Source organism: Pezoporus wallicus, unplaced genomic scaffold (assembly GCF_028554395.1).
Source record: "Pezoporus wallicus isolate ANWC-B61680 ecotype Strahan unplaced genomic scaffold, APGP_CSIRO_Pwel_v1 contig_9719, whole genome shotgun sequence".
NCBI classification, from domain to species: domain Eukaryota; kingdom Metazoa; phylum Chordata; class Aves; order Psittaciformes; family Psittacidae; genus Pezoporus; species Pezoporus wallicus.
The window spans coordinates 306971-334079 of record NW_026642910.1 but is presented as its reverse complement, the minus strand read 5'-3'; the positions used below and the strand labels follow the sequence as shown (position 1 = coordinate 334079).

General features: G+C 45.6%; 1 protein-coding gene across 2 annotated transcripts; it reads right to left on the bottom strand.

The window, feature by feature from the left end:
* Window positions 1-1818: 1818 nt before the first annotated feature.
* Window positions 1819-26107, bottom strand: NCAPD3 (non-SMC condensin II complex subunit D3). 2 transcript variants are annotated; one of them, XM_057433171.1, is made up of 33 exons: window positions 25945-26107; window positions 25202-25386; window positions 24475-24654; window positions 23859-23920; window positions 23533-23620; window positions 22244-22377; window positions 21557-21629; window positions 20846-20971; window positions 20436-20688; window positions 19879-19926; window positions 19621-19704; window positions 17372-17445; window positions 16489-16623; window positions 15577-15797; window positions 14269-14460; window positions 13850-13947; window positions 13612-13727; window positions 12505-12612; window positions 12005-12119; window positions 11802-11909; window positions 10604-10842; window positions 9908-9987; window positions 8598-8735; window positions 8074-8207; window positions 7743-7942; window positions 7412-7522; window positions 6849-7004; window positions 5950-6110; window positions 5497-5636; window positions 5299-5376; window positions 2795-2869; window positions 2633-2693; window positions 1819-2540 (listed from the first exon to the last, which is right to left on the bottom strand). In XM_057433171.1, the coding sequence occupies exons 2-33, from the start codon at window positions 25352-25354 to the stop codon at window positions 2429-2431; spliced, it is 4053 nt and encodes a 1350-aa protein (XP_057289154.1). In that variant the 5' UTR covers window positions 25355-25386; window positions 25945-26107; the 3' UTR covers window positions 1819-2428. The 2 variants fall into 2 exon arrangements, 1 of the variants encoding a protein (XP_057289154.1); XR_008975351.1 differs by having other exon boundaries at window positions 2633-2869; window positions 19858-19926; window positions 24475-24645; window positions 25945-26079.
* Between the last annotated feature and the right edge of the window lie 1002 nt (window positions 26108-27109).

The window sequence follows — 27109 nt, the reverse complement described above, 5'->3', positions numbered from 1 at the left end:
GCTTAAAGAGACTCATTGGAAACGTGCTGATAGTATTGAACAGCATTGGGTAATATAAGGCTGCAAGATGCGGAAGCAACACTAGAACTATGCTGTGGTTTAGGAGTTTTTTTAATGTAGCATAATGTAGTGTTCTTGTATTTCCAATATGAATTGAGTTGTCTTAACTTTTCCTGGATACAGTATTTTGGATACTTGACGATTTGGACTGTCAGTGTTATTTTCTAGTGTTCTGCATTAACCTGCTTTGGTTCCTTGGGGCCTCGCTGGATATGCCATTGCTGCATTTGTTTTGCCTAAGCTAAGTGGCATCACTTCTCCTTTTGCTAAGGAAAGGGAAAATAAGAATGAGGCAGCAAGAACCTGGTGTTCTCTGTGTAATTCAGACATTACCACTGCTATATTGAACTACATCATGATTACCTTAAGACATGCTCTTCAAGCAAGCCACACGTGGGTCACTGGCTGCCTCTAACCTGTATGCCACTAGTGAGCATAACATTCCTTTGCACTTTCTGTCCATCCACTACTCCTTTTCTGTGCTGCTTCTACAGGTATCTTTATTACAGGATACCTGTAATAAGGGAGAGGAAGAAAAGGGTTGAATGAGGGGAGCTCTGGGCACTATGGGAGCACAATCTACATAGTCTCACCATGAACCAAAGGCAGCCTTCATGCAAAAAGCCAGCAAGCTTCTGTTTCAGTTCTAAAATGTGACAGTGGCATCTCTAACGAGAGAAGGGGAGATGATCCCCCTCATCCAGCTCTGATGGAGTTCATTGTATCATCTTTGTGAATAATATTCAGGTTTGTACTAATGTATTCTGTTTAACTTTGCCAAGAAGGTTTTCCATAAATACCAAGGTACAAAGCAGTCTTGTGGGGTTGCTTGGGGTGGGTTTGGTTTTTAAACAGCCAGATTAGTGGAGGCTTCTGTTTTCAATGCAGCAAAGGTCAGTGAAAGTCTCTTCTGGCTGAGCATTCCTTTACTTGTATTGGGCTGAAGGTTACTTGGGCATTTGTCTATCCCTGGTTCTTTTTAGGCTCATGGGGCTCATCTCAAACACTGATCAAGAACAGAACAAAACTAGAAAAGCACAAGTTAGGAAACAACCTATTCCAATTCAAGTGGTTAAATCATATTTCACGGTAGGAGAGAAGGTACAAAATAAATGGATGAGGCCATAATTGACCATAATTAAGCCAAAGCCGGTCTGTACATCCCCTGCTCCCAGGTTTTGACTTTGATTTGGAGAGTAAAGTTGAACTTTGCTTAAAGGTTTCTCTGATCTTCAGAACAGAGTAGGGAAACTGAGGGCAAATGATGGAATTCCAATGCAGGAGGTAAGTGCCCCTGGAAGGGCTGTGGCCAAACCACGCTCGGCCTCTTTGTTTCCTCTTATGCAGAAAAACCCATTCCCTTGCTGCTGGTCATGGCCGATTGAGACAGCCCAGCATGAATAAAAGAGATTCCATTTTCAAGTTGCAATGAAATCTAGGGCAAGAGCTCTGTAACTGCTTCAGTGAGGTTCACATGGCACCAGAGAGCCTCAGGAATGGTCGGATCCCAGCATTCCCACAGCGTATTTATGATAAACAGGTTATAGAGCACAAAGCCATGCCCAGGACTTACCAGCTTTGATTTGAGTTACTCACATCCTGCTTGCAGTCAAATGAGAGTCTATATTTAAAAGCTGCTGGGTCCAACATTAATTGAAGTGACTGTCTAAAGATACCAGCAACGGAGTGGAAGAGAGTTAAGAGGCTGTGGAAATCCATAGGAAAAAAGAATTCCTCTGTCAGCTCAAGAGCAGAAGCTGTGGGTGGAATTAATTCCGTAACCATTTATTTTCATAAAATGGAAATCACATAGTTCAAGACTGGAAATATTCCATAGAAAAGAACACGAAGGCTGCTCACACACACAGGAGTTAGCACAACAAATAAGAGGTGCTGGAGCTTGCAATTACCAGATTTAGGGGGATGGCAGTGACAAGCTGGTTTACCTTTGTGCAAATTAAAGCAAGCCTAGCATAGAGCCAGAAGGGACAATGAGGGACTAAGCAGAGCCACTCACTCCCCTGCAAGCTGTGATAAAAGCCTTTATTGCTAAGCTGGTGGCAACATTATGCTCTTACTTTTCCAAATGGACAAATTATACATCCTGTGGGTGAGGAGCAAGCCTCCCTTTATACTGCAGCTTTCAGCACTCCATTGAGCTCTGTCAACAGCAGCAGTTTATAATATGTACATGTGGTAATGCAGGCTTTGTGTGCCCACTTTCTAGACAGTTTCATGTAAAACCCACATCAGAATAGATAAGGAAGGAAGGGAGGACAGACGTGTGCCCACAGGGACTTATAAATACAGAGGAGAGGGACAAATTTCAGGCAACCTGATGATTATGTACAATGGCTCAGTGAAGGGATCAGTTGTCTGGTTTCAGTGGGGTTCTCCGCTGGGAACGTCTCAAGGGGACACACTGGCTGCTCTTTTTCCTCGCTGGGGATTCTATTTTCCACTTCTGGGGCTGGGGGGGGCTGGAAGAAGGAAGGAGAAGGAGCATTGATTGTAAAGCACGTCATCAGTGGGCCCTCACTGCCATTGCTGCTTCAGCCCTGCAGTGACTTACACTTCATCTGGTGAGTTCAAACAGATGATATCTTTTGGCTGCTCCTCAGCCTTCTCCTTCTCTGCAAATAACACACATACTTTCATATGGTAAGAAATGCCACAGATTTGATCATCGGGGTGTTTCCCCCTCCCTCAGGTTAGAATCCCAAAGAGAACTTGCCTGGACCTGAAGCGGGTGTGCGCATCAAGCTGATGTAACTGACCCCAGCACCAAAAGTCAAGTCATTAATGGTCTCTGAAAGGAGAAGCACAGATTAGAGCGAGCTTGTGACACAGCCTGGGGGCAGGGCATGTGGCACCCAAGTGGCACAGAGTGAGCGTATCCAGGTAACTGCAAGCACATCCACAGCAGACCTCAGTGCCTCAAAACTGTGTGCTGAATGTGCTGGGCTATCTGTGAGCATCACCTTTACACTCCAAACTCAGAGCCTGCTTTGTATGGGGAGGAAGCTAATTCAATCACAAGACCTCCTTGCCCTCCCTAAGTGGGACAGCCACCCCTTCCACTGAAGCTTTGCCATCTGTCTCAGCAACACGTTAGATTCAGAGCAGTTGCTTTGCCTTGCCGAGGCACAATATGGGCCCCTGAAGACTGACAAAGGACCTGAACAGCCGTTCCTTGAGGAGCTGCCTGCAGCCAGACAAGAGGAATTACTTGACAGGGAAGCTAGGTAGAATTTAGCTTGCCTGAATAGGCCAGAGTTGTCAGCTGTCTCTTTGCTGTCATTTATCTCAGGAGAGATGTCACAATATTCAGATTTTACTTTATTCAACACTCTGGTTTACGCTCATGTTTCTCAGAACCTTTCACAAGGAATTAAGGTAGAAGGTGCTTTATAGGACAGGAGCTGGAAACTCTGCTGTAAGGCCTCTCCAGACTAACTGGGTTTGCCCTTCAACTACCTCCCTGTCCCAGAAGGGAGCCCCTGAAGCTTGTAGTGGGAATCCAGCTTGATCTATCTGCCTTAGCTGGCCACTGCATCTCTGGAGACTGACCTGCAAGTGTCCTTTGTGCAGTGTGTGCCTTAAGTTACCTTGGTTAATGAGAAGTTTATGTCAGGGGAAGGAAATGGTAAAGAACTGCCATCAAGTAGGGTTTCCCATGTAATCAAAGGTGCTGTCTTCACAACGTGTGTTGCTACTTGCTCAAAGCCATGTAGGCATCCTCAAAGTAACAGGCAGGGGTTGAGAAGGAGACCCAAAGACAGCCAGAACAGACAAATAAAAAGACTAGACAGTTGTTCTGAACTTCTCAAGTACAGACTGGCTTACAAAGAACTCTGTCAGTTCTAGAATGATATACTAGAGAAACAAGAATGCTTTATTTTGACTATCAGCCTACAAGGCCCACCATGCAGATGGCTCAGCACACTAACTCAAGTGATGACACTGCTCTGTACAGTTTGTCTCCCTGCTGAAGGAGGACATGCGCTGCCTTGAAGCAAAGGAGGAATTCAGCCCTAGTACCACTGCAGATTAATGTTCTGCCTCCTTTTTCACCATATGGCACTCAAGAGAAACAGCCGTGCAAGCCTCCAGACAGAGAGCTGGCTCCTCACCATTTCTGCTCTCTAAAAACATGCCCTCAGGTATTTTTGTTGCACAAAGATCATCGCTTGTTGCTCAGGCAGCAAAGAGAAACATTGAGGCAGACAAATCCAGCCACAGAGTGGAGCACGCAGGGAAGAGAAGGGTCAGATTTTCCAGTGGATGCACATCACTGCTGCCTGCTCACACATGGCAGGTATTTGCCATTCCCTGCTTTGTTGGCTAGATGAGGTTTGCTCTCCTGTGTGTGTGCAGGTCAGGTGCTTGCACAGATAGAGGCAAAGAGCGCAGGCAGACAGCAGTGCATCTGGAACATCAACCCATGCCCACAACACTTCACAGCTGCCTAATGAGAGACAACTTGTCAGATACTCACCCAGCTTCACTGGAGGGTGTCAGTGACACAGTTCACACCACGACGGATATGCCCTCCAGAAGGTCAGCAGTGAATTGACATAAAGGAAGGAATCCACTGCTGGAACTCAGCCCCATTTGAGTAACTGCCTCTCAGCTTGCAGAAAGTGACACTGCAGAATGCTGTAGGCTGGCAGAAAGCATTCCAGGAAAGACTGACTTTGAAGGTCAGGTTTTGAGGGAGGAGCTGAAGCTGCCATGGACACAAGCACAGCAAACTCCCAGTCTGTGTACGAGGTTCCTCCCTGTGTATTTGTACATTAGTTTCCACAGCAGAGTGAAAAAAACCTGAATCCTTCTCCAATGCTCAGTTCTTCCTTAGGGAAGAACACACACACTCAGAAATGACCCTGCAGGTTATTAATCCCACTAAAGCAGATCTCTCTGTTCTCTTGCAATTGTCACAGCTCACTGCCTGCGCTAGAAGCAGGTCGTAGCTCACCCAAGAGCTTTTGTTTGGACAACAGGAGCTTCCTGTCTTAGAGCTGAAGAGGACCAGACCCTGAGTATTTCCCTTGCATCATTCATCCAATGCCTTCCATTTCAGAACAGTTCTTATTTACTACAAGCACTCAGATAAATACCCTACAGCTAGCAATGATTCCTTTGCTCTTTAGGGAGCACACAGAGCATGCACTGCTACCTCTCTCAGAGAATGAGTGCTCAGCCCCATTGGAAAGGGCTCCTTTGGGTTGTACTTACGTTCTGGTGTGCTGATTGCACGGCCCACCACAGAAACATTCTCTCTCGTAGACTGTTCATTCAGGCTTTGGAAGGATGCTGGGAACAACAGGGAAATCATTCAAATAGAAATGTGTTCACTCGGAGACCTCCAGGGTCTCACAATCAGGCTGTGTCAACTAGATCTGATCCAATGCCAGTTTCCAGCAGGATTCCTACCTTGCTTGCTGCCGGCTGTGCTCGGTGGAAGCGATGCAGTCGCTAAACTTCCTCCAACACTCTTGCTGCGTTGCTTGCTCCTGGCTTCCATCGCTTTCCTGGCAGAGTTCAGGATGGCAACTGTGCTCAAGGATGTTGGCCTATAGGGAAAAAGCCATGACAGAACCAGTCATTGCTTTCTGCAAGCCTAAAGGAGATGATGTAATCACAGAATGGTTTCGGTTGGAAAGGACCTTAAGACACCAGACCTTGTTGCCCAAGCCCCTGTCCAACCTGGCCTGGGAGGAAGGGAGACCTGTGCTCTCCAATCCCTTCTGATCTTAGACACCAGATGTTTTGGAGAAGATCATGCTGCAACACTGGTAGCTTCCATACCTCTAAAAAGGAGTGGCTAAGCAAAGCAGTAGCCCTGCAGTGTGTCATCAAACTGGTCATCCTAACCAGGACCCATACCTGTGACTGCGTTTCAGAGCATCAGCCCTGGGTGTAGCAAACGCAGAAGGCACCGAGGAAGCACTTGATTGAGGTGAGGAGGACTGTCTCCCACTTGTAGGAGACTGAGCATTACTGCTCCAGCCTCCAGAAGGTCCAGTTCTCTCCAAAGATGGAGGTTGCTATAGAAAACAGGAGGAAAGATCATGTCTAACAGTGGATACAGGTGTAGATAAGCCCGATACAAGACACTTAGACATACATGCTGCATGATTAAGAACTACCCTTTGGGTGATGGATGTCAAGGGGTGAAAGGGAGACAGAATTTATTGGCCAAAATGTTAACAAGAAGCAAATAGGAAATCGAGATGGGACACACATGTCCTAGTTTAGGGGTGTATATAGAGGTGCTCTTATAAATCAGCAGAGTAGAAGTCACCTCAACTTCAAGCATTATGTAAAATAGTTCAGGACAACTGACCCCAGCACATATTTCTTTGCAATGACTTTAAAAGAGGATGTGCACCAGGACAGGTTAAGTTTGCACTATGTATACACCTAAAGTCAGACAAAATGAACCTTTTTATCATCTCTATCACGCTGGGAGCGGAGAGCAACACAACATGTAAGCACAGCCAGTGGCAAGTTAGACTTAGCCTTCCCTTTAAATTGAATTCTCTTTACATCAGTTGTTTGCTGCTCCACTGGCTAACACGTGTTGCTTGTAGTGGTTCTAAGTGCATAAAATGACTCTGAAACCAAAGCTTCTGCCAGCAAATGAGAGGAGGGATGAGAACATTACACAGCCATGCTGTTACAAGTGCTGTAACGAGGTCCACACACATACAGAGCCGGGGTGTGAGCCATACACCAACTTTAGCAGAGGAGACAGCACAGGTACAGTTAATGGCACCACCAACCTCTGCCTGTGCTGTGGAGACTTGCTCTTGGTCTGACTCCTTCTCCCTGGCCAGCTGCTCTTCATACTTCTTCATATCATACTCCAGCTCGGCTGCCAGCTGCTTGTCCACAGCAAAGAAGTCCTTGATTTCATTTCTGTAATCCTGCATCATTTCCTGGAGCAATAAGGAATGTTTCAAGTCTTTCAGAAATCTCTTGACTACTGATTCACATCCCCATTCAGATCACAGCTGCTTAAGTGCAAAAGGAAATACCAGTTGGTGGAGCAGAGGTGTTTTTAACAGACTAAGAGTTTCGATTCCAGTTTGTACTTGAGAACATGGAAAAGCTTTCCAGCGTTCAGGCTTTCTGCCCACGTTCCACTGAGGAGGCTCACACATATCACACTGATCCTGATCTAAAATCCCTTCGCCTCCTATGTTAGTTAACACAGTGGCAGTGTCACAACATCATATGCCTTCTAAATTTCCCTCTAAGAAGGCTGTTCTGTTCCCAGTCGCACATCTAACACATTAAGGCAAGAGAGGAAAAAGAAACCCAACAAGGAAACACTTCCCCTTACCTGGAGGTAGCTCATAAGGTCCCGGAGAGCTGGGAACCTCTTCTGCTCCATCAGAGACTTGAGGGATGTGATTATTGGCACAATGTTTTCTATGAAGTTCTTCTTTTGAACCTTTGTTTGAACAAGGCATCAACAGTTACACAATGCAATAAAGGAGAAGCCACTCTGTGGTTAGATGAATGGTCTCAGGGAGGAGTTATCACTCCATAGCAAGGGAATTACCACAGCTAAGCCTGCTCTTAACACCATACATATGTACATAGGCTTTTAACCTAAGCAGAGCCTCTTAAGAAGCCAGTCCTCTCCCCACTCCAGATGAAGTGCCAATCACCTGCGAGATGAGCTTTTTCTGTGCCACCTGCATGACAGCATTGGCCATTGCCATTTCATCTTCCTCAGGCTGAGTATCTTCGTCTGGTTTTGACCTCATAGTTGACAGCTTGATTTCTTTGCAGCTAAGGACTGCAAATGTATCTGAGAGCAGCTCACTGGCTTCCAGGTCCAATGGAAGGACGTTATCCACAAAGCATGCTGGAACACACAGGGAAGAAATAAGTAGTATACCGAAAGCAGCAGTGCCAGTAAAGACGGGAAGATAACATGGCTGGATTGTGGTCTTATACAGACATCAGTTTGGCAGACTTTAAAGGACAGGCCCTTACCTAGGATGCTGTGGCTGATCTTTGTCGTGATGCTGAACCTCTGCTCATCTGTAAAGTGGTCCAGCAGGAACCTGTAGATAAGCATCCTCTTCTCTTTGTTTTCTTTCCCCTTCAGAGAAAAGAGACTCCTCGCCCTGGGGATGAGCAAGACATATTACCAGGGCCAAGTCACATTATGTGAAGTCACTGAAATAATGACTTTCAATCAGCAAGGAACAGCTGAATGTCAATTTCCAGACCCATAAACCTGTTAGCATACCACACACTGCCACAAATCACATGCAGGAGGCCTCCCAGAAGTGTCACAGGGAAGGGAGAGCACCCTGCATTTAACAGAGTTTCCCCTGGCTGCTTTCACCCTATTGCATACATAATTACACAGTGCCACAAGTGCTGTCATAGCATCAACTAGGTTGGAAAAGACATTTAAGATCATCAAGCCCAACCTTTGCCCCGGGGCTGGTAATGATGGGCCAGACAGCCCATCATTTAGCAAAGAGGAGATATGAATGTGCTCAACTGACCGCGCACTCTGGGGGAACCTGTTGTACTTCTCATGCTTCTCATAGCTATTGAAATGGAAGATGCACTCAATGAAGTGTTGGGAGAACATTACAGGATTCCTCTTCAGCAAGAGATGCACCAAGCAGAACTCTCCAAACCTGAAAAGGAAGAAAACAAAGACCCTACCATCAAATAGCTTCTAAAGCCACCCCTTGAAACACAGCATAGGGTTCAGAAGCTATAAAGCAGTAGGGTGGTTTTTCTCTTGCAATTCTCCCTCAACACCACATTTAATCCTTGCCTGGCTCCATCTGGGCTCGAGCAAGGTTATCAGTTCATTGACTTTAAGCCTTTTTTCATGCAGAAAGAGACAGACATTCTCAGCATCCACAATACTACAATTTTTGTGCCATTAAAGAGAGACTGAACTTGAATCCATGCACAAGACTTGGACTGTTTAAATAACTTCAGTTCCATTGTGGCTGACGCACAGCACTTAGCATAAAATGAATCACCAAAATCCCCACAACAGCTGCAAGTCAAACCCAGACATGAAGAACATGGTTTTGTCTGGATGCAGTCACTGAAGGCAGATGCAAAGAGAAAGGTTCCCAAAGAAATAACACCATGTTCTTCAGCCGAAGCTCTGGGAACGTGATGTTGCAATGTCACCATCTACTGGAAAGACATTTTTACATCTTAAACTCACTGAAGAGAAAAGGAAAGTCTGAATATGCACTAGGAAGCAATGACAAGTTGATGGTGCTAGATGCCAATCTTCAGATTGACTGTTTCAGGGAGAAAGCAGCAGTGTCCAAGTCTCCTGTGCAGCACCATCCTTAGGGAAACCTGCCCCATTCCCATTTCTCATGTAACAGAGCAGCCTGAGACTTGGAAACCCACAGAAACATCACTTAAAGCCAGTGTGCACAAGTCCTCTTAGGTGTCAGAGTATTACAAACTGGTGGAAGGCTTAAAAGGAAAATATTTAATCCTATCCCTAAACCAAAACCACCACTCAAGACAGAGCCTACTGGACAACCACAAGGAGAATTTCAGCAAGGCTTCCTTCAAAAACTCCTGTTCCCTGGATAACTTGAGAGTCAAAACCAGCATGGCAAGAACACACAGCTTGCTACTTTGGGTCCTTTGGATGACTTGGAAAGAAGTTCCCCACTCCTTTGCTACCATGGCAGACCCTAAGGCATGACCACCATAGAAGTGGTTAATGGGATCTCTCTCACTGGGTCTTTGCTTTGCTTGCTGAAGGTACAAGGCTAGGACTGGGTTTGAGCCCACCTCATTTTGAACTCACAGATGAGTATTTTACCTGGCAATGTCTGGACATGGATCCACCAAGACAGTAATGAAACGGAAGAAGAGACAGTTCTTCCATCTCACAAACTCCTCCTGTAAGAAACAGCAAACAAATTACCTGGATCAGGAAAAGCCTTCAGACTGTTGTCAGGACAGTATCTGATGGAGGCCAGCAGAAGATACATCAGGCAGATGAGCAAGGTACCTTCAGCTGGAGAGACACAAAATCAACCCCAAACCACTCCTTTTGGAGTGGACATACAGATGCCACAGTGGCAAGGATCCAGGTTTACCACAGGTCCCAGTGAAAAAGCAGAAGCATCCCAAGGAACATATGCTCTTCAACAACTCTTCTGGGAGCCAAATGCACTCCAAATCTGCCTTGCCTGGCTTCGTATGGATATGGGGAGAGTAAACATCTTGAGCCTTCTCAGTGGGAGAAGAAGGTGCTGCAATGCTCGTTATATTCATTCATACAGGAGTGATGGGAATTCAGAGAAACAGAAGGTGAGAAAAGAGGTACCCACTGTCTAAAAATAACCCCATTATCCAACTGTGTAAAGTGTCCTTGGTAGGATCCCAGCCCAGCTAGCAAAACAAAGCAGGCACAAGACACATAGTTTAAAGTCTTCCTGCTGAAGTGCAGCTGAATCAAGGTGTAAGCGATGCACTGGCTGGACAGGCTGTGAGACACAGAGCCCCTGTTTACCTGCAGGAGGTTGGTGAGCAGGATCAGTGTCTGCTTACGGATGAAGGGATGGGGGTCCTTCAGGCACACGGAAATGTTGGGAATGTATCTGTCCACCATGGATGTGTAACGGACACACAGATCACACATGATGATGACAACGTTATTGCGAACAGCCACATCCTGTGACACCTCCAGCTCTCGAGCGAGAGCTGCAATGCATTTCTTGGCCAGATCCTCATGCTGTAAGCACAATTTACCTGGGAAACAGGGATGAGATTGTCAGAGCTGTAAAGACAGTCTTCTTCCTAACCACCGCAGCCCAGCTTACTGCCTCCTTCGAGCCCAATAGGAGCCAAGAAAGGAATCGGGAAGTTAGCAGGAATAAAGAAGAAACACACATGGAAACTTGATGAGCAATCTGCACCATCTCTCCAAGAAATGATACTTTGAGGAGTTGTTCCAAACTCCACTTAGACCCTTAGCGTGGGTCTCCATGCCAAATTCCCTCCTTCACAGCAAACTATTTCTGTGTACAGGGTATTATTCAAAGCAGCTAAAAAGAACAGCCCCAGCTGTCATAGGCATAGCAGGGAGACACCCACCTCTGAGAGCATCACTAAACCAACCTAAAATAAACCAGCCTGCATTCTAACATTACTTCTCCCTGTTTCTTAGCTCTGTACAAAAGAATTAAGCTTCCCAAAGCAGTTAAGAATAATACTATCTGCGAGAGAAGAGACTTGCTCTTAACCACAGAGGTACTACGAAAGCAGAACTTGCACTTAGTACTCTCCATTAATACTGGAGATGCAGTCTGAGGCTTCTCTCAAAGAAGTTCTTCCCTCGTGCTGAGGAGAACAAGGAGCTGTGTGCAGTCATTCTGCTCTAAACTGCATCAGAAGCATGAAGTTTTCTTCATCCTTTTACCATATGTAGGAGAATCCTTCAGCCAGACAGCAACCAAGTATGATTCCGAAGGACACTGCTAATTGTTGGTCACCATTAACCACCATGAGAAACAGCTACATGGATGTATTTTTATGGTTGTGCCACTTGTTACCATGGATATTTGCATTGCTAAAAAGCCATGAGCTGAGGAGATGCCAACATGGAGCACTGTGCCTACAACTGACTCAGCTTTTTGAGCAGAACTTGAAGCAGGAAGGCCGGGAATTGGGTATGTGAGGGCCAGCTTCTACTGCAGGATAGCACTCACCTAAAGTAATGAAGGCATGAGCTCTGACCACTGAAGGCATGGCTGATCCTCTGAACTGGGACAGCGGTTGAGAAGCTGGGATTTCCTCACCATCTGGAGGACTAACCACTAGGGAAGAACAGGTCAGGAATGAGAACATGCTCTTCTGGTAAACACTGTTGTCTGTAAGCCCAACACTACAGGCAGCAAGGAGAGAGCCTCACATTTGTCCTCGCTGACAGGAGCGGCCAGAATGGACTGAATCAACAGGAAGACACGTTTCTCCACTTTGGCTGGACAGAGCTGTGCAGCCTCCCCCAGAAGGTAGAGGTGTCTCACCTACAGAGATAAAGCACCACTGCAGTCAAAAGGCAATGCCTGAGCTGCAAATGAAGTCAGCAGGACTCTGCTGCTACCTCTCCAAAACCAACTTTCAATAACATTGAAATCCACCTCAAAAGCAACCTATGTTTCACACTTATCTCCCAAACAGCTCATAAGTGTGAGTGGAAGAGCAAAGAAAACCCATGTCATTTTATTACAAATACATGGGACATTGTACCCTTAAAGCAAGTGTTGATGTATAAAACTGTTGGATGCTCACAAATACCAGATCCCAGTGTGTACACCCAAGCACACACCAGGATCTTCCTGTGGAACAGTTATTGGAGTCTCAACTACACCTCCAGCCTTCGAGCAGTCTGTGAAGGGGAACCAAACGTACCAAGAGATCTTCCTGCAGGTGCTTTGCTCCATCCTTTTTGAGGACTATATTCGAGATGTAGCTTTCACAGTTGGATACTAAATCTCCACACACCTGGTTGAGCAGCTCCTGTTCCATAATTAAACAAAATTAATTGGGCACTTGATTAATTAAGCAAAATGGAGCTGGAATATCTGTCCATACATGAAAATCTTATCTGAAAGCACTTACATGCTTTTAATAATCTAGGTGCTATTGAAATCAATCAGACAGGGCCTTAGAGCTTTCAAATTCCTCCTACACATCAAAGGATGTGTGCAAGTGTCCAAACATCTTGGAGAATCTGGCTTTTACTGATCTACAGGCCTAAGTTTACTTCATTATAGAAATAACACAGATTTGAAAAGGATTTAAGTGACTGTTTCATATACATCCAACACATTTGGGGTTACCTGTGTGAATTTTCACAGGCTGCTTGGAAACTGCAGCTCTATTCAAATGAAAACACAATGCAAATAGCTGTCATCAATATTGAAAGAGATATAGAACACAAAGAGAAAACAGTAGCAAGAGAGAACTGCACTAGTTTTAGCTTCTTTGAGACTGCTCAGGCTGAGATGTCTATTTTACCTTCTCATTACAGGAGTAAAACAAGCTATGGTACGAAACAGGGGCACTAAAAATGAGCAACTGATGTGTTACCAACTCTCTGTTTGGTCCCATGAAAGAGGTCTAGAAAATATGTGTATGTACAGCAGCTCTGGTATAGAATACTCAGAGCTTATAGCATACGCCTGCAGCTTCAAACTGGAGTAAGCCTGAGAAGTAGCTGATTTCAAAAGGCACAGCCATAGGTCTCCTATTTCTGTCAGCTCTGACAGAAGGCAAATGCAAGGTATTTCAGGTGGTGGTGCTGAGAAATCCTTCTCAAGAAAGGACTATTTCTCACAAGCCCATCCTTATAGGATGCTCTCCAGCACAACTGCAGTAAAGCAGGTAAAAGCCAAGCAGGACAGACTTGAGCTGCTGGAGTCAGTTCCCCTTTGTTAAGAGAGCCTAGACTGGAGACAGAGAGAGCGCTCCAAAGTGTGAAACAAGCTATTTTAGAAGCTATCTTTTCAGTCACACCTGTGCCTCCTCCAGCACATCTGTGTAGGCACGGCAGAGCTTCTGCAGAGTCTCCACAGCTGGGCTAATCACCTCCAAGGGACACCGAGGATCCCTCAGCCACCACTTGAGATGATCTGAAAACAACAGAAACAGAAAATGAGCATTTCCTAAGCTTCCCAAGTGATGGAGAAGACCTAACTGAAGATGGGAGGCATGAACCCTGCCTTCCCCACTGCAGTTTCTCAAGGCCACTCACCAATCAGCCTCTCACAAGTGCTTTTAGGGAGGTGCTTTGCGACATGACCCATGACACACAGCATATGTCCTGTAGTATCAGCGCTTATGTTCTGCTGCCTGAAAAAGAGCAGAGCAGACAAGCTCACATTAAGGAACACCACCAAACCACAGCAGAAAGATCCTTTCATCTGGGTATGCATTATTAAGGCAGCCCTGTCAAACCAAATGAAAACTCAAAAAGCTTTAGGTAAGAGCTGGTTACTGCACAAACTATAGGCCGTTGCTTGCCTCCCATTGCAGAACAGATTGCCTGAATCAAGGACTGATATCTAAGCAGCAATCTGCCTGGGGAAGGACAGAACGTGCTCACTTGCTTTGTTCCCTCCTCTTCACCCCCATCTCTTTCAGTACAGAATGGAGCTCAAAGCACACATATACCTGCTGACACTGTCCCAGGATTCAATGATCTTGGAGTAATCCAGCTTGGGGGAAGAACGTGCCACCTTAGCAAGCAGCATCCAGGCTGGTACAGCATGCTCTGTTTCCACATGAGACAGGATGTTATTAATGAAGGTGGAGTTGAACTTATTCTGTCTGGACCACACAAGAAAAGCTTTGTTCAAGTAACGGCTGCAGGGGAGAAAGAAGAGAAATAAGTTAAAGGAGAGAACAAACACTTGGTCTTAGGCACTGGCAGGAAAATCCAGCATCCCTATCCAGGATACACTGGGCAATGCAACAAAGCTGCTACTGCTTGGCATTCCCATGACTTGCAATACAGGGGGATATCTACCACTTATTCACTAGCAGTATTTTCAGTCTTTCAGCTCATTGTCCTGATGCCCTGGCACACAAGCATGGAGGTAGTGCTCCGTGTCAGTAAGATGCAAGGTCCAACTGATATCATGACACATCAAGAAAACATCATTTCAGCAATCTGTAACAGACTTTCTAGTAGCTGTTGTTGAATAGCCATGGATGGGACAAGTTACACTCATGTTAAGGCATCAAAACTTGCTCATTTTCATCTTTAACACCAGTTATCTACTTCACGTGGAAAGAGTTCTGAGCTCTACCAAGCTGCAAGGTATTCTAAGGCACCATGACTGTGCAAACCATGTTAGAAAATAGCCCAAATGAGAACATTGCCAGTGTCACAGATGGGCAAGGCAGCCCCACCAGCATCTCCTTTTCTATTTCTGAGCAATTATGCCCTGTTGACTAATAAACACACAGCTGCCTTTAACCAATGTTGTGTCCTTGTCATACTGTGTGTCATGCCAGTTCTGCTGTTTCTTCCCACAGCATTCTACAAAAGGCAGAATAATTCTATTTGTCATAAGACAAGTAACATATTGTACATCAGAATTAATACAGGGCGATGTTCTCTTTTCTTTATATATATCCCCTCTTCTGTCGTCACAACACCTCCATCTGACTTAAATAGTCATGCTGCTAGCAACACATCAAGAACAGCACGCACCGCTCCTGTGTGTGAACACTGGGGTGCAAGGACAGAGCACAGGTAATGAGAGCAGCAAGGGGAAACACTTGACACAAAGGAAGACTGCACTTTTCTCACCAGCTTGTCTGTGCTGGGAAAGTTGCACATCCTAATGGGATTCCAAGTAACAGTACTGGATTTTGGACCTGAATGCTGACATTGTAAAGGCAATAGAAGCACCCGAGGCATCGAACAAAGGGAAAAGCCAACAGAGCTCACGGTGAGGGGAAAAATGCACTTACTTGAGCTCCTGGTTGTCTGAAGCCAGGAGGGTGAGGAGATCCCATGCCAGCACCTGATTCTTATCATCGCTCCTGAATTTATCATAACGTTTTATATGTTGCAACAAGAGCTGATCAAGGCAATCCAAGGCCTTTTCTTGGACAGAACTCTCCGAGTCCATCACAACAGGCACCACTCCATTTAACCAGGCCTTCTGCACTACAGCATTATTGTGCTGAGACTGAGAGAAACACAATGTTGTGTTAGAAACATCTTTAAATCATTAAAGGATCTAAGATCAGCAAAGGCCTAGGAGCCTCCAGATTCAGATCGGTAAGGGAATTGTTGTAAATGCCAGCATACTGCTCAACTAGCAATAGGATAAGAGAACTTGTACCTCCTTGACACCATGAGGCATATGATCATAGCTGGTGCTTCTGCTGAAGTACTGTAACACTTTGGTTTGAAACCCTATAAATAGTCCTCACAGTATCACAATAAAGCTGCACAGCAGATGATCTAACACTAAAAAACCAGCTTTGCTTAATATAAACCCTGGGCTCCAAGTTACTAACCCATTGTGAATAAATAGAAAATCAAAATATTGCAGTGCTATCATCTCCACATTGCATTTCAGTGGAGTGATTCACATTTTCTTTCAAACTGGAGAAGGCCAGCCACATAAACATTTTCTCCATGACACAGAGATCAACACCCAGGGAAAAGAAATGTTTCCAACAGTTGGAAGCACCCTGCAGCAATCACAAGTATGTGTAAGAATGAATCACAACTTCCGAGTCAAAAGGTAACAAAAAATACTAAGACACAGTCATAGGATGAAATTCACTGAATGAACAACTGACACAGACCAGATTTGTCTGTTGTCTCCTTCTTTTGACTCACATTTCGCTCATCTGTGTAAGATCACTCACCAGGAGGAGCTCTGTTATAGACTGCAAGGCCTGCTTACGGACAGAGACAGCGGGGTCCCGGCAGCGGTCCTGAAGGATGCACAAATCCTCTGCAGTGCAAGGGATCACTTGGTGCTTCAGGATGCTCATGAAAACCTGGGAGTTGGGAATACAGGCCATGTGCATCAAGTAGCCAATCAAAAATACAATCCAACCCTAGCAACTTGAACCAGACATGAATTTCCCTCAGCCAGAGCCAGGCATCACATTCACAATTTATGGGTAGTGGGTGCAGAGACGCAGAATGAAACAAAACGCATCTTTTCAGTCATTCTGCTCTTGAAACAGCATTTGGATAGAGCAAATGTCACTACTTCCCCTTGAAAATAACAGATCTTTGTATGAACCATGTTTGTTACCTGGGAAGCTCGAATCACGGGGAAGAGCTGGGGTGCAGAGGACTAACAGAGGAAGGTGGTTTATAAAAGGATGAGATCTTTGCTGAAGCACATCTCTTTAAAAGCTAATGATTTCATTAAATAAAGGGAGCAACAAGCAAAGCATCCCTCAAAAAGACCCAATCTCTTTCATAACAAGGTCAAAACAAACTAAGCAGCTAATCTGCTTCAGTTTCCAAGGAAGTCACTTAATTGAAATGCCTGTTGACATTTGCAAAGAGCCTCTCTTCTAAATGAGGGGCTAAGAGAAGCCAGCAAGAGTCCTAGAACAATCTCCCACCATCATGCTTGCATTATTTACTGATCAGGAGCTAGGAAACAAGATCTTTCCAAGGCCTGGAGGCACTGTGCAGGAAGCTACAGGGTAAAGCTGCAGAGTTCCCTACAGTACTATGGCCTCATCATTTTTGGGAGTGTTGCGGGTAATCAAGCAGGAGCCATCCCACCTGCAGAGCGGATTTCCTCACGTTGGTTTTCTCATCTCCAGCTCTCCGTCTCAGCATGGCCATGACTTCTTTTCCTATCCAAAACCACGACAAGAAGAAGTGAGCCATTTAGCAGCACTGCCATGCTGCGCAAGGAGGAGCACAGCTCCCAACTCAACTAAGCAATTTGTTGCCGGAGACTGTCAGGTCTGAACCCAAGGCAGGTTAATAGACTTGTAAGCAGAGAGCTTTGAATGCCTACAACCTTTTGTAAGTTATGCCTCAGAGCTCCACACAGGATAAAGCATTAATGTATGAACTGCTGTGTTTCCTAGAGTGGAAATGACTCCATTTATTAGCCGAATGAACTCCTCGAGGCTGCAGAAGGCAGCTGCAAAGAACCCAAGAGAAGGAAACCAGAACATCAAATTAGGCCTCAGATTTCACTTTCCATAGTCACAGTCATACTTATTTCTGGATGTTCTCAGGAAAAATACATAATGGAGTTTATTAAATGCCACAAAAATGAACACACAGAGCCACGAACAATTGTTTAGCACCTTTAAATCATTCAAATGATCTAGCGACAAGCTGGCAACCCTGACTGATGCATTTGACTATTGCTTTTAAGGTTTCTATTTAATGCTGTTTGTTAGATTTCTTACAGCATCAAGGAAGATTTGCCCAAGATATGGCAAATTTGGGTGTCTGTGACAAGAGATCCCCATGGAGGTTCACTCTGTTGCCATTAAGAAATAGGATTAATCAAAAGCAGTTGGAAAAGGGACTTCAATCTTAACAGGAAGTTAACTGCAATCACAGGTTCCTCCCAGAAAAAGAACCTTTTTAGCACCAGATTTTGCCATTAAAACACACCTTCTCTTGTGAAGGGGACCAAATGTGTGAAACCAATCACATATTGCCAGCTGACACTGATTTGACTCCCAGTGCCTTAAGAAGGAGGAAAACCAACCCCAGAACAACCCACCAAAGAAACAGAGGAGCTGAGAATTACCAAGGGAGCACCAACGTTTGCATGCTGTAACTCCTCAGCACCCTGCAGATTCCCTCCCCCTTCTTATCTCTGCCCTTGTGCAATCAGCACGTTCTGACTGTCCTCAACCAAGATTTATTCCACTTCTCCAATATGAACTCTTTGGTCTCCACAGAAGTGCAAGATTAGCCCAAGCATAAGCCAAACACAAGTGTGTGCCAGACAGCTTTGCTAATGCATCTTGACTGACTCGGAGGGCCTGTATTCCAGCTATCCTCTTGAGCCCAAGACAGCCCTTTCTAATCCAATCCTTTCCTGAAGTTGTTGTGCCACGTGCCAAATATATGCTCAGCTGGGTATTGGATACAAAGCCAAGCATCCTCTGCCACAAGAAGCCTGCAACTACACAGGGAATACACAATAACTTAAGTGGCCTGGAGGACTTTTCTATCTGAGAGAGCAGATTAATGACATTTATCAGGGCAACGTTTTAAAGGAAAGCTGTCAATGGAAAGGACTGGAGCCTGACTCATGGAGATAGGGAGAGAGATCCCATGTGAAGCACAGCATGAGGCGCGTAACAAAGCCACAAATGCAGGATGTGAACCAAGCCGCCTGCTGAATTGTTCAAGGGAGGTGAGCAGCAAGAACTCAGAGCAGAGATACTGGCACAGGCCTAAAGGTTAGGAAGAAAAGCTTTTAGACTGAAGAGGGAAAGAAAGAAGAGATTCAAAGAGCCACAAAAGATGATTTCATGCTACCAACACATTAGAACCAGCTGCTTGCCGTTGTGCATCGGTCCACCTCACACTTGGCTTTCAACTCCAGCCAGTTCCTGATGCTGCAGAGAAGTGAATTCTTCCCCACTTAAGTCCTACTCAAAGGTGATGTGGTTTACATGGCAAAAATATATTAGTTCTTTTGGCACTGAAGCAAAAGATGTAATTACCCTTATATTTATGGAGTTCCAAGTAATATACCCCATCCTTCCTGGAAAGGATACGTTACGTGCTTTTCCACAAGAGTTACCACTACATTCACATAAACCAACATCAGGATTTCAAGATTACATGTATTTGTCAGACTTGAGTGGAAACAGGATTTCTTTATAGCTGCCACTTCCACCCCCTTCATCACCCAGAAGTGGGTTTTTAACAGCTCTACAGAAAACCCTCTGCTCTCTTTGAGAAATGGACAGTGAATACACTTCAGAAGGCCTAATTTCAGTGAAGGCTTTGAAAAATCACCTGAAAAGGCAAGTGTGATTTTGACATACCATCAAGCCCAGCAGCGTTGCTGTTGTCTGTCAACTCAATGGTTTTGAACATGGGCAAGGTCTTCAGTGGATGGCTGGACACAGCTGGAAGGAAAATTCAGGGTTTAAGAGCTCAAAAGGCAGATGCTCACCCAGCAAGATGCTTCACTGTTACACAATGAGCCTCATGCATGGCCTAGGCTTTACAGGCATGCATATGCACAGAATGTGGCATGCCAAAAAAAGCCAAAGACTTACTAGAAGAGAATAGCTCTGTACCTTCTGCACTGCCCATCAAACTCGCAGTGTCTGTGTTTGCTTCCAAGACTGTGAGGCCGAAAAGAAAGCAAACAAAAGAAATAAATGAAGTCTTTTAATTCCAGATGTTCTGTCCTTCCAAATTGTTTTCAGGCAACTCATCTAACTGTAGGATGCCCCAGGCATATCTCTGAATTGGGCCATCTGGCCTTTCCCACACCTGAGGGAGTTCAGAATGCCAGTGAAGAGCACACAACTTCACAGGAGCAAAAGGCAACTCAAGAATCAAGCAACTCTCAGGCAAGAACAAACATTTTTTTAGTGAGCAATTTCAGTCATCTGCAAATATCTTTCAAAGGTATCTCATATGGAGGCATCTATTTAGAACTGGCTCGTGAGAATGAATCCCTTCCAAATATAAGGCTTCATGAGTAACAAGACTCATTTCTTACTTCTCATCACGACAAATACGCAAGGATGAGCAGATTTCAGTTCCTGACCACCAGCTCTCTTATCTCCCAGTAGTTATTCCCTAAAGTTCAAGAAATACTCCCCCTATCTGATCCATTAATACTTACAGCTTTGTAATAAGTCCTGGATGCTCTCCAAGGTAGTAGCAGCTTTCATTTCAAGACACTGGGCAAAGCTGCTTAAAGCTTTGCTACGGACCACGGGTGCTTTGTCCGAGCAGCGCCCAAACACCATCACCTGTACTAAAAACTTATGCTTCAGAAACTTCTGCTGGTCCAGGGACAGGGAGGTGTCCACGGTCCTCTCTGGCACATCCAACAAAGCTAAGGCTACATCGAGAGCGAACACCCTGTAGGCAATCTGTTGGGAAGAAAAAGCACATTGTTAATGTAAGCAAAGCCACAGGAGTGCTCTACTCAGTGCCTTTAGGTAGCAGTAGCAACAGCAAGGCTGTTCAGAACCCTTCAACTTCAACCTGCTGCTGCATCCGAAGCCTGGAGCATCAAGATGTACTTACTTTAGTGTTGTGGGAGTATTTGTAAAGCCAGGCGATGAAGTCAGCAAACTCTACATTAGGGAATTTGCTCAGCAGAGTCACCAGGGCCTGTGCAGCGTATGTGCGATAATCAGCCTTGTCTGGGACCTGAAAAACAAGGGCAACGGCATGGTGTGGCATTTCCACACTCTCCCCCAGGGAAAGGTGGAGCTTGGATTAAATCCAGAGGGAGTATTTCTACCTGACTGTCCACAGATGGGTACCTAGGCCAAGAGCTCTCAGCATAGAATAGTTTGGATTGGAAGGGACCTTAAAGACCATCTAATTCCAACCCCCCTGTATTAACAGGGACTGAATCCCAACAAATCCCAGCCCCCAAGAACCTTTCTAATCATGTGGGCACCAGTGAGCATCCAGGCTCACTTTTGCTCTCTGACATGATTAAATTAATGTAAATCACATATTTGAACAGGATGGGTTAAGAGTTGCCCTTCACCAGCTAGCTCAGATGATAGTCTTGTATTAGAATCAAGCTTCTTTACTAATCTTTTGGGAGGGGAAAATGAAACAGCACATTTTGGAAAGGTCACAGTGGGGAACAAGCACTTGGAAATGAGTGGGACAGAGCTCACCCTCAGCATTCCCATAAGCTGTTTTAAGACCCATTTCCTAATTCTTAGATACTGCCACCCATCAGTTCTTCAGCTCCAGAGGTAACAAAGCTCAGCGTACCTTGGTGCAGATATGTTGCAGTAATATCCGAAGAACTGGAAAAGCAACTTCTTTCAGCTCATCCACTACAGAGCTGCACAAAGGAAAAGCAGATGTTAATAAGACTCGGTTTAGGAGACAGCAAAAATGAAGTAAATTCCTTTTGGAATGCATTTCAGAAGTCAAGGAGTACAAGAAGATATGGGCATGGAAGACCTACTGTCTGCATTAACCTGGCTTGCAGGTAGAAACCAGGAAAAGCCTCTTTGTTTTCAGTCTACTCACTAGATGTTGTCTGGGGACCTATGCCCAAACTATGCTTTGCAACCACATAGATCCCCAGTAAACACAGGCAAAACCCCTCTTTAAGCAGGAGAATGCAAAGAGCTAAGGAGACATGAGCTCCATCGTCATCTTCCCTTCCAAATACTTTGTAGTAAACCACAAGAGCTGAAAAGCTGACACAAAGCAAAACAGAGAAAGGGATGCCTTCTACTCAGTGCCACGTCTCTGTCAAACAGCACCTCTGCCAGCAAGTTCAGTAAATTCACATTACAGACATTTTAATTAAGCCTCATTTGCACAACCAGCTTCAAAGCCAGTGCCAGTTCTTGTCATCCCTTTATCAAGCAAACAGTAAAGCAAGGGCACGCCAGAAGAAAGAGCAGACCTACCCAGGGAGGGTAGTGCCAGAGCTCTGTACTTCACCTGATAAATTTAATAGCCTGATTCCTGGCACTGATCACAGCTGATGTGATGGCAAGGACTGCAAATCTGGAGCCTGCACCACCTTCCAGCATCAGAATGACACTGAGGAGCTGCTGGAAGACACAGCGGAGAACCTGGAAAGAAAAGGTTATTCTCAGGTTCAGCTCAGCAGCAACCAGAGCCCATGGATATAGCATTCTGGCCAGGTTTATGGAAGAATTCCAAACCAAACAAGCCTACATCCAAATGACAGAACCTGCAAAACATGACTCCCAGAAGAGTAACTCAAAGAGGATCCCTTCATTAATACACCACATCTTTCCCAGCTGGGATGTTCTCATTCCAGGTCAGCAAGGCATGGTTCCGAGATTCTCAACCTTCACCATGCACATGGTATCAAGCTGCTGGGCTCTGGGCTCTGCTCATGTCTAAGGGCTTCCTGAAAACATCAACAGATATCCCCCTCCCCAAAGCAGTGGACTTGAGTGCGTCAGAAATGTTTGGGATTTGAGGAAATGCACTGGTGTGCACACACAAGAAGTGTTTTGGAGCTTCCTCCCTGCCATACTTTTGGGATCACAGCATGCCTTGTTATCCTGGCACACTCTGAGCAGTCAAACAGGAGAGGCAGGGACGTCCTGACTAGACAGACACTAACTCCTGGCTTGCTAGCTCAGAGCTAGTTCAGATGGGATTAGAAAGACCCACAAACACAGCAGCACAGTCACACCCAAAGCTCAAAAGCCCCATCCACAGGAGCAGCACAGGTTAAGCGAGATGACACAGTGTGCTTGACAACAAAATAAGATCTGCAGACACATTCCTGATGGAATGGGATGTGCCAGATGACAGTGTTCTCTGCATCAGAATCAGCCCTGCTCACCAGCATCTGCACATAACACTGACATCATGCTTTGCTGCTGCACAACCCAGCACCGCAGCATGGTACAAGCAGTGCTGCAGCTCCACCTAGCAGGAAACAAAAGCATTCCAGCAAATGCAGGAACCTGGAATTCTCTTTAACGAACAGAGATCTCTATCCTCTGCTCTCGATTCACCTGCCACAAGAATCACTAGAGCACAGAACTCAAAGCTCACAAGACACATCATTATACAAGTCAAGGAATAAGGGCTGGGATGGAAAACAGCATCTCATCTCTTACCCAGCAAACACCTGCACAAAGAGTAAAACTAACTGGAGAAGTAGAACACATGCAAGCCCAAATGACATGCAGAGAAGGAAACAAACCACAGCAGGGAGGATTTTAAAGATTTTGCCTAACTTTTACCTTATCTTCTGTACCATGTAGAGGGGAGCACAGTAACCGCACCCCGTAATAGGCCAGCTCAGAGATGTACTTGGCCTTGTCAACATTCCTAAGAGAAAGGAGGCAAAGAGATGTCATCATCTCTCATCAGAGAAGCGTTTACTACAATTACTACAACTAAATCAGCTCACTGACTGGAACATATTCAATATTCACTAGGTGTTGTATCCTGTTAGCTGGGGGAACACGTTTTAATTATCTTTAGTGAAAGGAAACCCTGATTTCATTGTCACAACAACAGGTTAACACCAACAGAATCCCCCAAGCATCCAGAATTCTTTACTCACATTGCTGATGAGAACTTGAACTCCTGTACCACTGGCTCAAAGTTTGTCACTTCAATAAAGACCTGCAAGGGAAGAAAGCCAAGCTTAGCTCATTCACAAGCGGGGAAGATGTGCAGGTCTGCTGGGGGTCAGACCCTGCAGAACTCAAGTCTGTATTTCAAACCACAGCACTTCCCTTGAAGCAGGACATGAGCAGACCCAAAGCCCAGCAGCTCAATACCATGTGTATGGTGAGGGTTGAGCACCTTGGAACGAAACACAATCTGCTGAGCGTGACAGACATGGAGCAGGCATCCCGCTCAGAGAGAATCCCAGGCTGTTTTGGGTTGGAAAGGACCTTAAAGCTCATCCAGTTCCAACCCCTGCCACAGGCAGGGACACCTTCCACTAGAGCAGCTTGCTCCAAGCCCCTGTGTCCAACCTGGCCTTGAACACTGCCAGGGATGGGGCAGCCACAGCTTCTCTGGGCACCCTGTGCCAGCGCCTCAGCACCCTCACAGGGAAGAGCTTCTGCCTAAGAGCTCATCTCAATCTGCCCTCTGGCAGGTTAAAGCCATTCCCTACAGGCCCTTGTCCAAAGCCCCTCTCCAGGTTTCCTGTAGTTGAATCCCATTACCTGCAGGCAGTTTTGCACACACTGAGGTTTTTCTTTGAGGGGGAACTTAGGTAGCAGCCTCAAGATGTTTTTGAGCAGAAAGAAGACTGCATTGCGAACTTGAAGGAGGTCATCTGTTGAGAAGTAAACATTTTCATCATTTTCTTCCTCCTTCTCCTCTTCCTCTTGGATCTCTTCCATCTATATTGGTAGAAAAGAGAAACAACACCATCCTGCCCCACATCACTGGTGGGTCTCTTCTGCACATTTCGGTTTTCAGGCTACATCCTACATGATTTCCCATCCCAAATGTGGAATCTTTTCTTTCAGATGAACCAACACACTTAATGGAAGGGGACAAAAAACCCCAACCAACCAAAAACCAGACAGGAAGATGAAAGTTGGGTACAAAACCAGAAAGTGCCAACATAGCCTATTCCTGTTTTGAAGGACAAAGTCCATCAGACTGAATACTAACTTGAACCCTCTTGAGGAAGCTGATACGAATTAGTTTATCCCTCTGCTACTGAGCTTCCTAACAATATGCCACACACAAATCATTAGATTTCTGAAATTCCTACTAGGTAGAGGACCAAGAGCACAGCTGAAGTGCTGAATGAAAGGGTACGGATGGAAAAAAGGGTGGAAAAGAGGAAGAGCATCACACTGCCCTCAAGATGAAATAGACTGCCAACAACTTGCTTGTTAATAGTGATTTATATCTGAAGAGATTATACAAACATCTTACATGGGAGGGGCCATTCCTGCGTGGTTTGCCTTTCTTTCTGTTTCTCCCTGCAGTGGTCTGAGAGCTTTGAGTGTGCATCTTCTTCCTCTTCCTGGCCAGATCTGGTTCCTGAGGCCAGCATTTTGTCAGGGCATAAAGGCACTTATCAAACATCACTTGGTGCAACAGCTGGTTAACTATACTGCCTGCCCAGGAGAGACAACATCAGCATCTTCCACACAAAATACAGACAGCATCAAATCATCTGGCCAGCTCCCTGCTTGCTTTGACAGCCAGAAAACTGACTGCTAGAACACTCCCACTGCTGATTATTTTACACAAAAACTATTGTTTCACAAATGAGCTTGTCCAAAAGCTCCACACAGTGAAATCCTCTCTAGTTATAGAGCAGGAACAGGAATAAGCTTCTGCCTTCACTGTGTGTTACTGTCTAAGCAGAGGGATACATGATTTCAGCTCTGTGTAGCATCCAGACTCCTCAGTCCACCTTGTCACAGAGCTACTAAGATGCACAGCAGCACAGGCCTGAGCTGACACCTTCAAGCTACTTTATGACCAGTGACCAAGCTGCTGTCAGGCTGATCACTCAAACCATGCCTGGGTTTGATCCCCAAGGATTTCAGGAAGATCAAGCAGACAGCTCTAAAGCCATCACTTGCTCCACCTGGAATCCTTCTAAACGAAAGCTGATTTATCCTGAATGATGCTTTATCCTACAATTAAGAGTAGGACCCATTGCTCACCTGGGATTTCCAGCAACAAGAAGTACAACCCAGCTGCATGGAGAGCAAAAACCCTCTTCTGTGCATTAGCTTGCCTGTGCTGGCCCGCTTGGACAAAGTGATGTAACACAGCCACTAGAGCAGTAGGAGAGAAGTTCTCTTCAGCACATATGGTCCAGATGTTCTGAGGTGAAATACACAGGTAAGAGTGAGAAATACCACCATAGCATAACTCTGCACTAGTGTTACTGTTCAATTTTTAACACATCCCACTGCAAACAACCCCCTATTTAAAGACATGTTTTAATAATTATGCTATAAATATATAATAATCATAGAACTATGGAATGGTTTGTGTTGGAAAGGACCTTAAGGCTCATCCAGTTCCAACCCCTGGCATTGTCAGAGACACCTTCCACTAGAGCAGCTTGCTACAAGCCTGTGTCCAACCTGGCCTTGAACACTGCCAGGGATGGGGCAGCCACAGCTTCTCTGGGCACCCTGTGCCAGCGCCTCAGCACCCTCACAGGGAAGAGCTTCTGCCTAAGAGCTCATCTCAGTCTCCCCTCTGGCAGGTTCAAGCCATTCCCCTTGGCCTGTTCCTACAGGCCCTTGTCCAAAGCCCCTCTCCAGGTCTCCTGCAGCCCCTTTAGGCACTGGGGCTGCTCTAAGGTCTCCCCTTAAGGAGCTTTCTCTTGTCCAGGCCGACCCAGCCCAGCTCTCTCAGCCTGGCTCCAGAGCAGAGCTGCTCCAGCCATCACAGCATCTCCATGGCCTCCTCTGCACTCTCTCCAACATCCCTCTTGTGCTGTTGCCCCAGAGCTGGATCAGGACTGCAGGGGGGTCTCCCCAGAGCACAGCAGAGGGATAAGATCCCCTCCCTGAGCTGCTGCTCATGCTCTGGGGGTGCAGATCTGAGCTGAAGTGCACACTGGAGCTGGGTCATGAGGAGCTTCTCCTCCTCAGGGCTGCTCCATCCTACCTCCCCCAGCCTGTGTTTGGGCTGGGGGATTGTCCTGACCCAGGGGCAGGAATTTACAGTTGAACTTCAAGTGTGAAAACACTTTCACAATTATGCTGTGGTATATAATACTATATAGAGTCTACATGATGTTATACTATATATGATCTGGTATTTCTTACCCATGGGAATACCTTCCCTCCAAAGCATTCCAGCACATGTGAC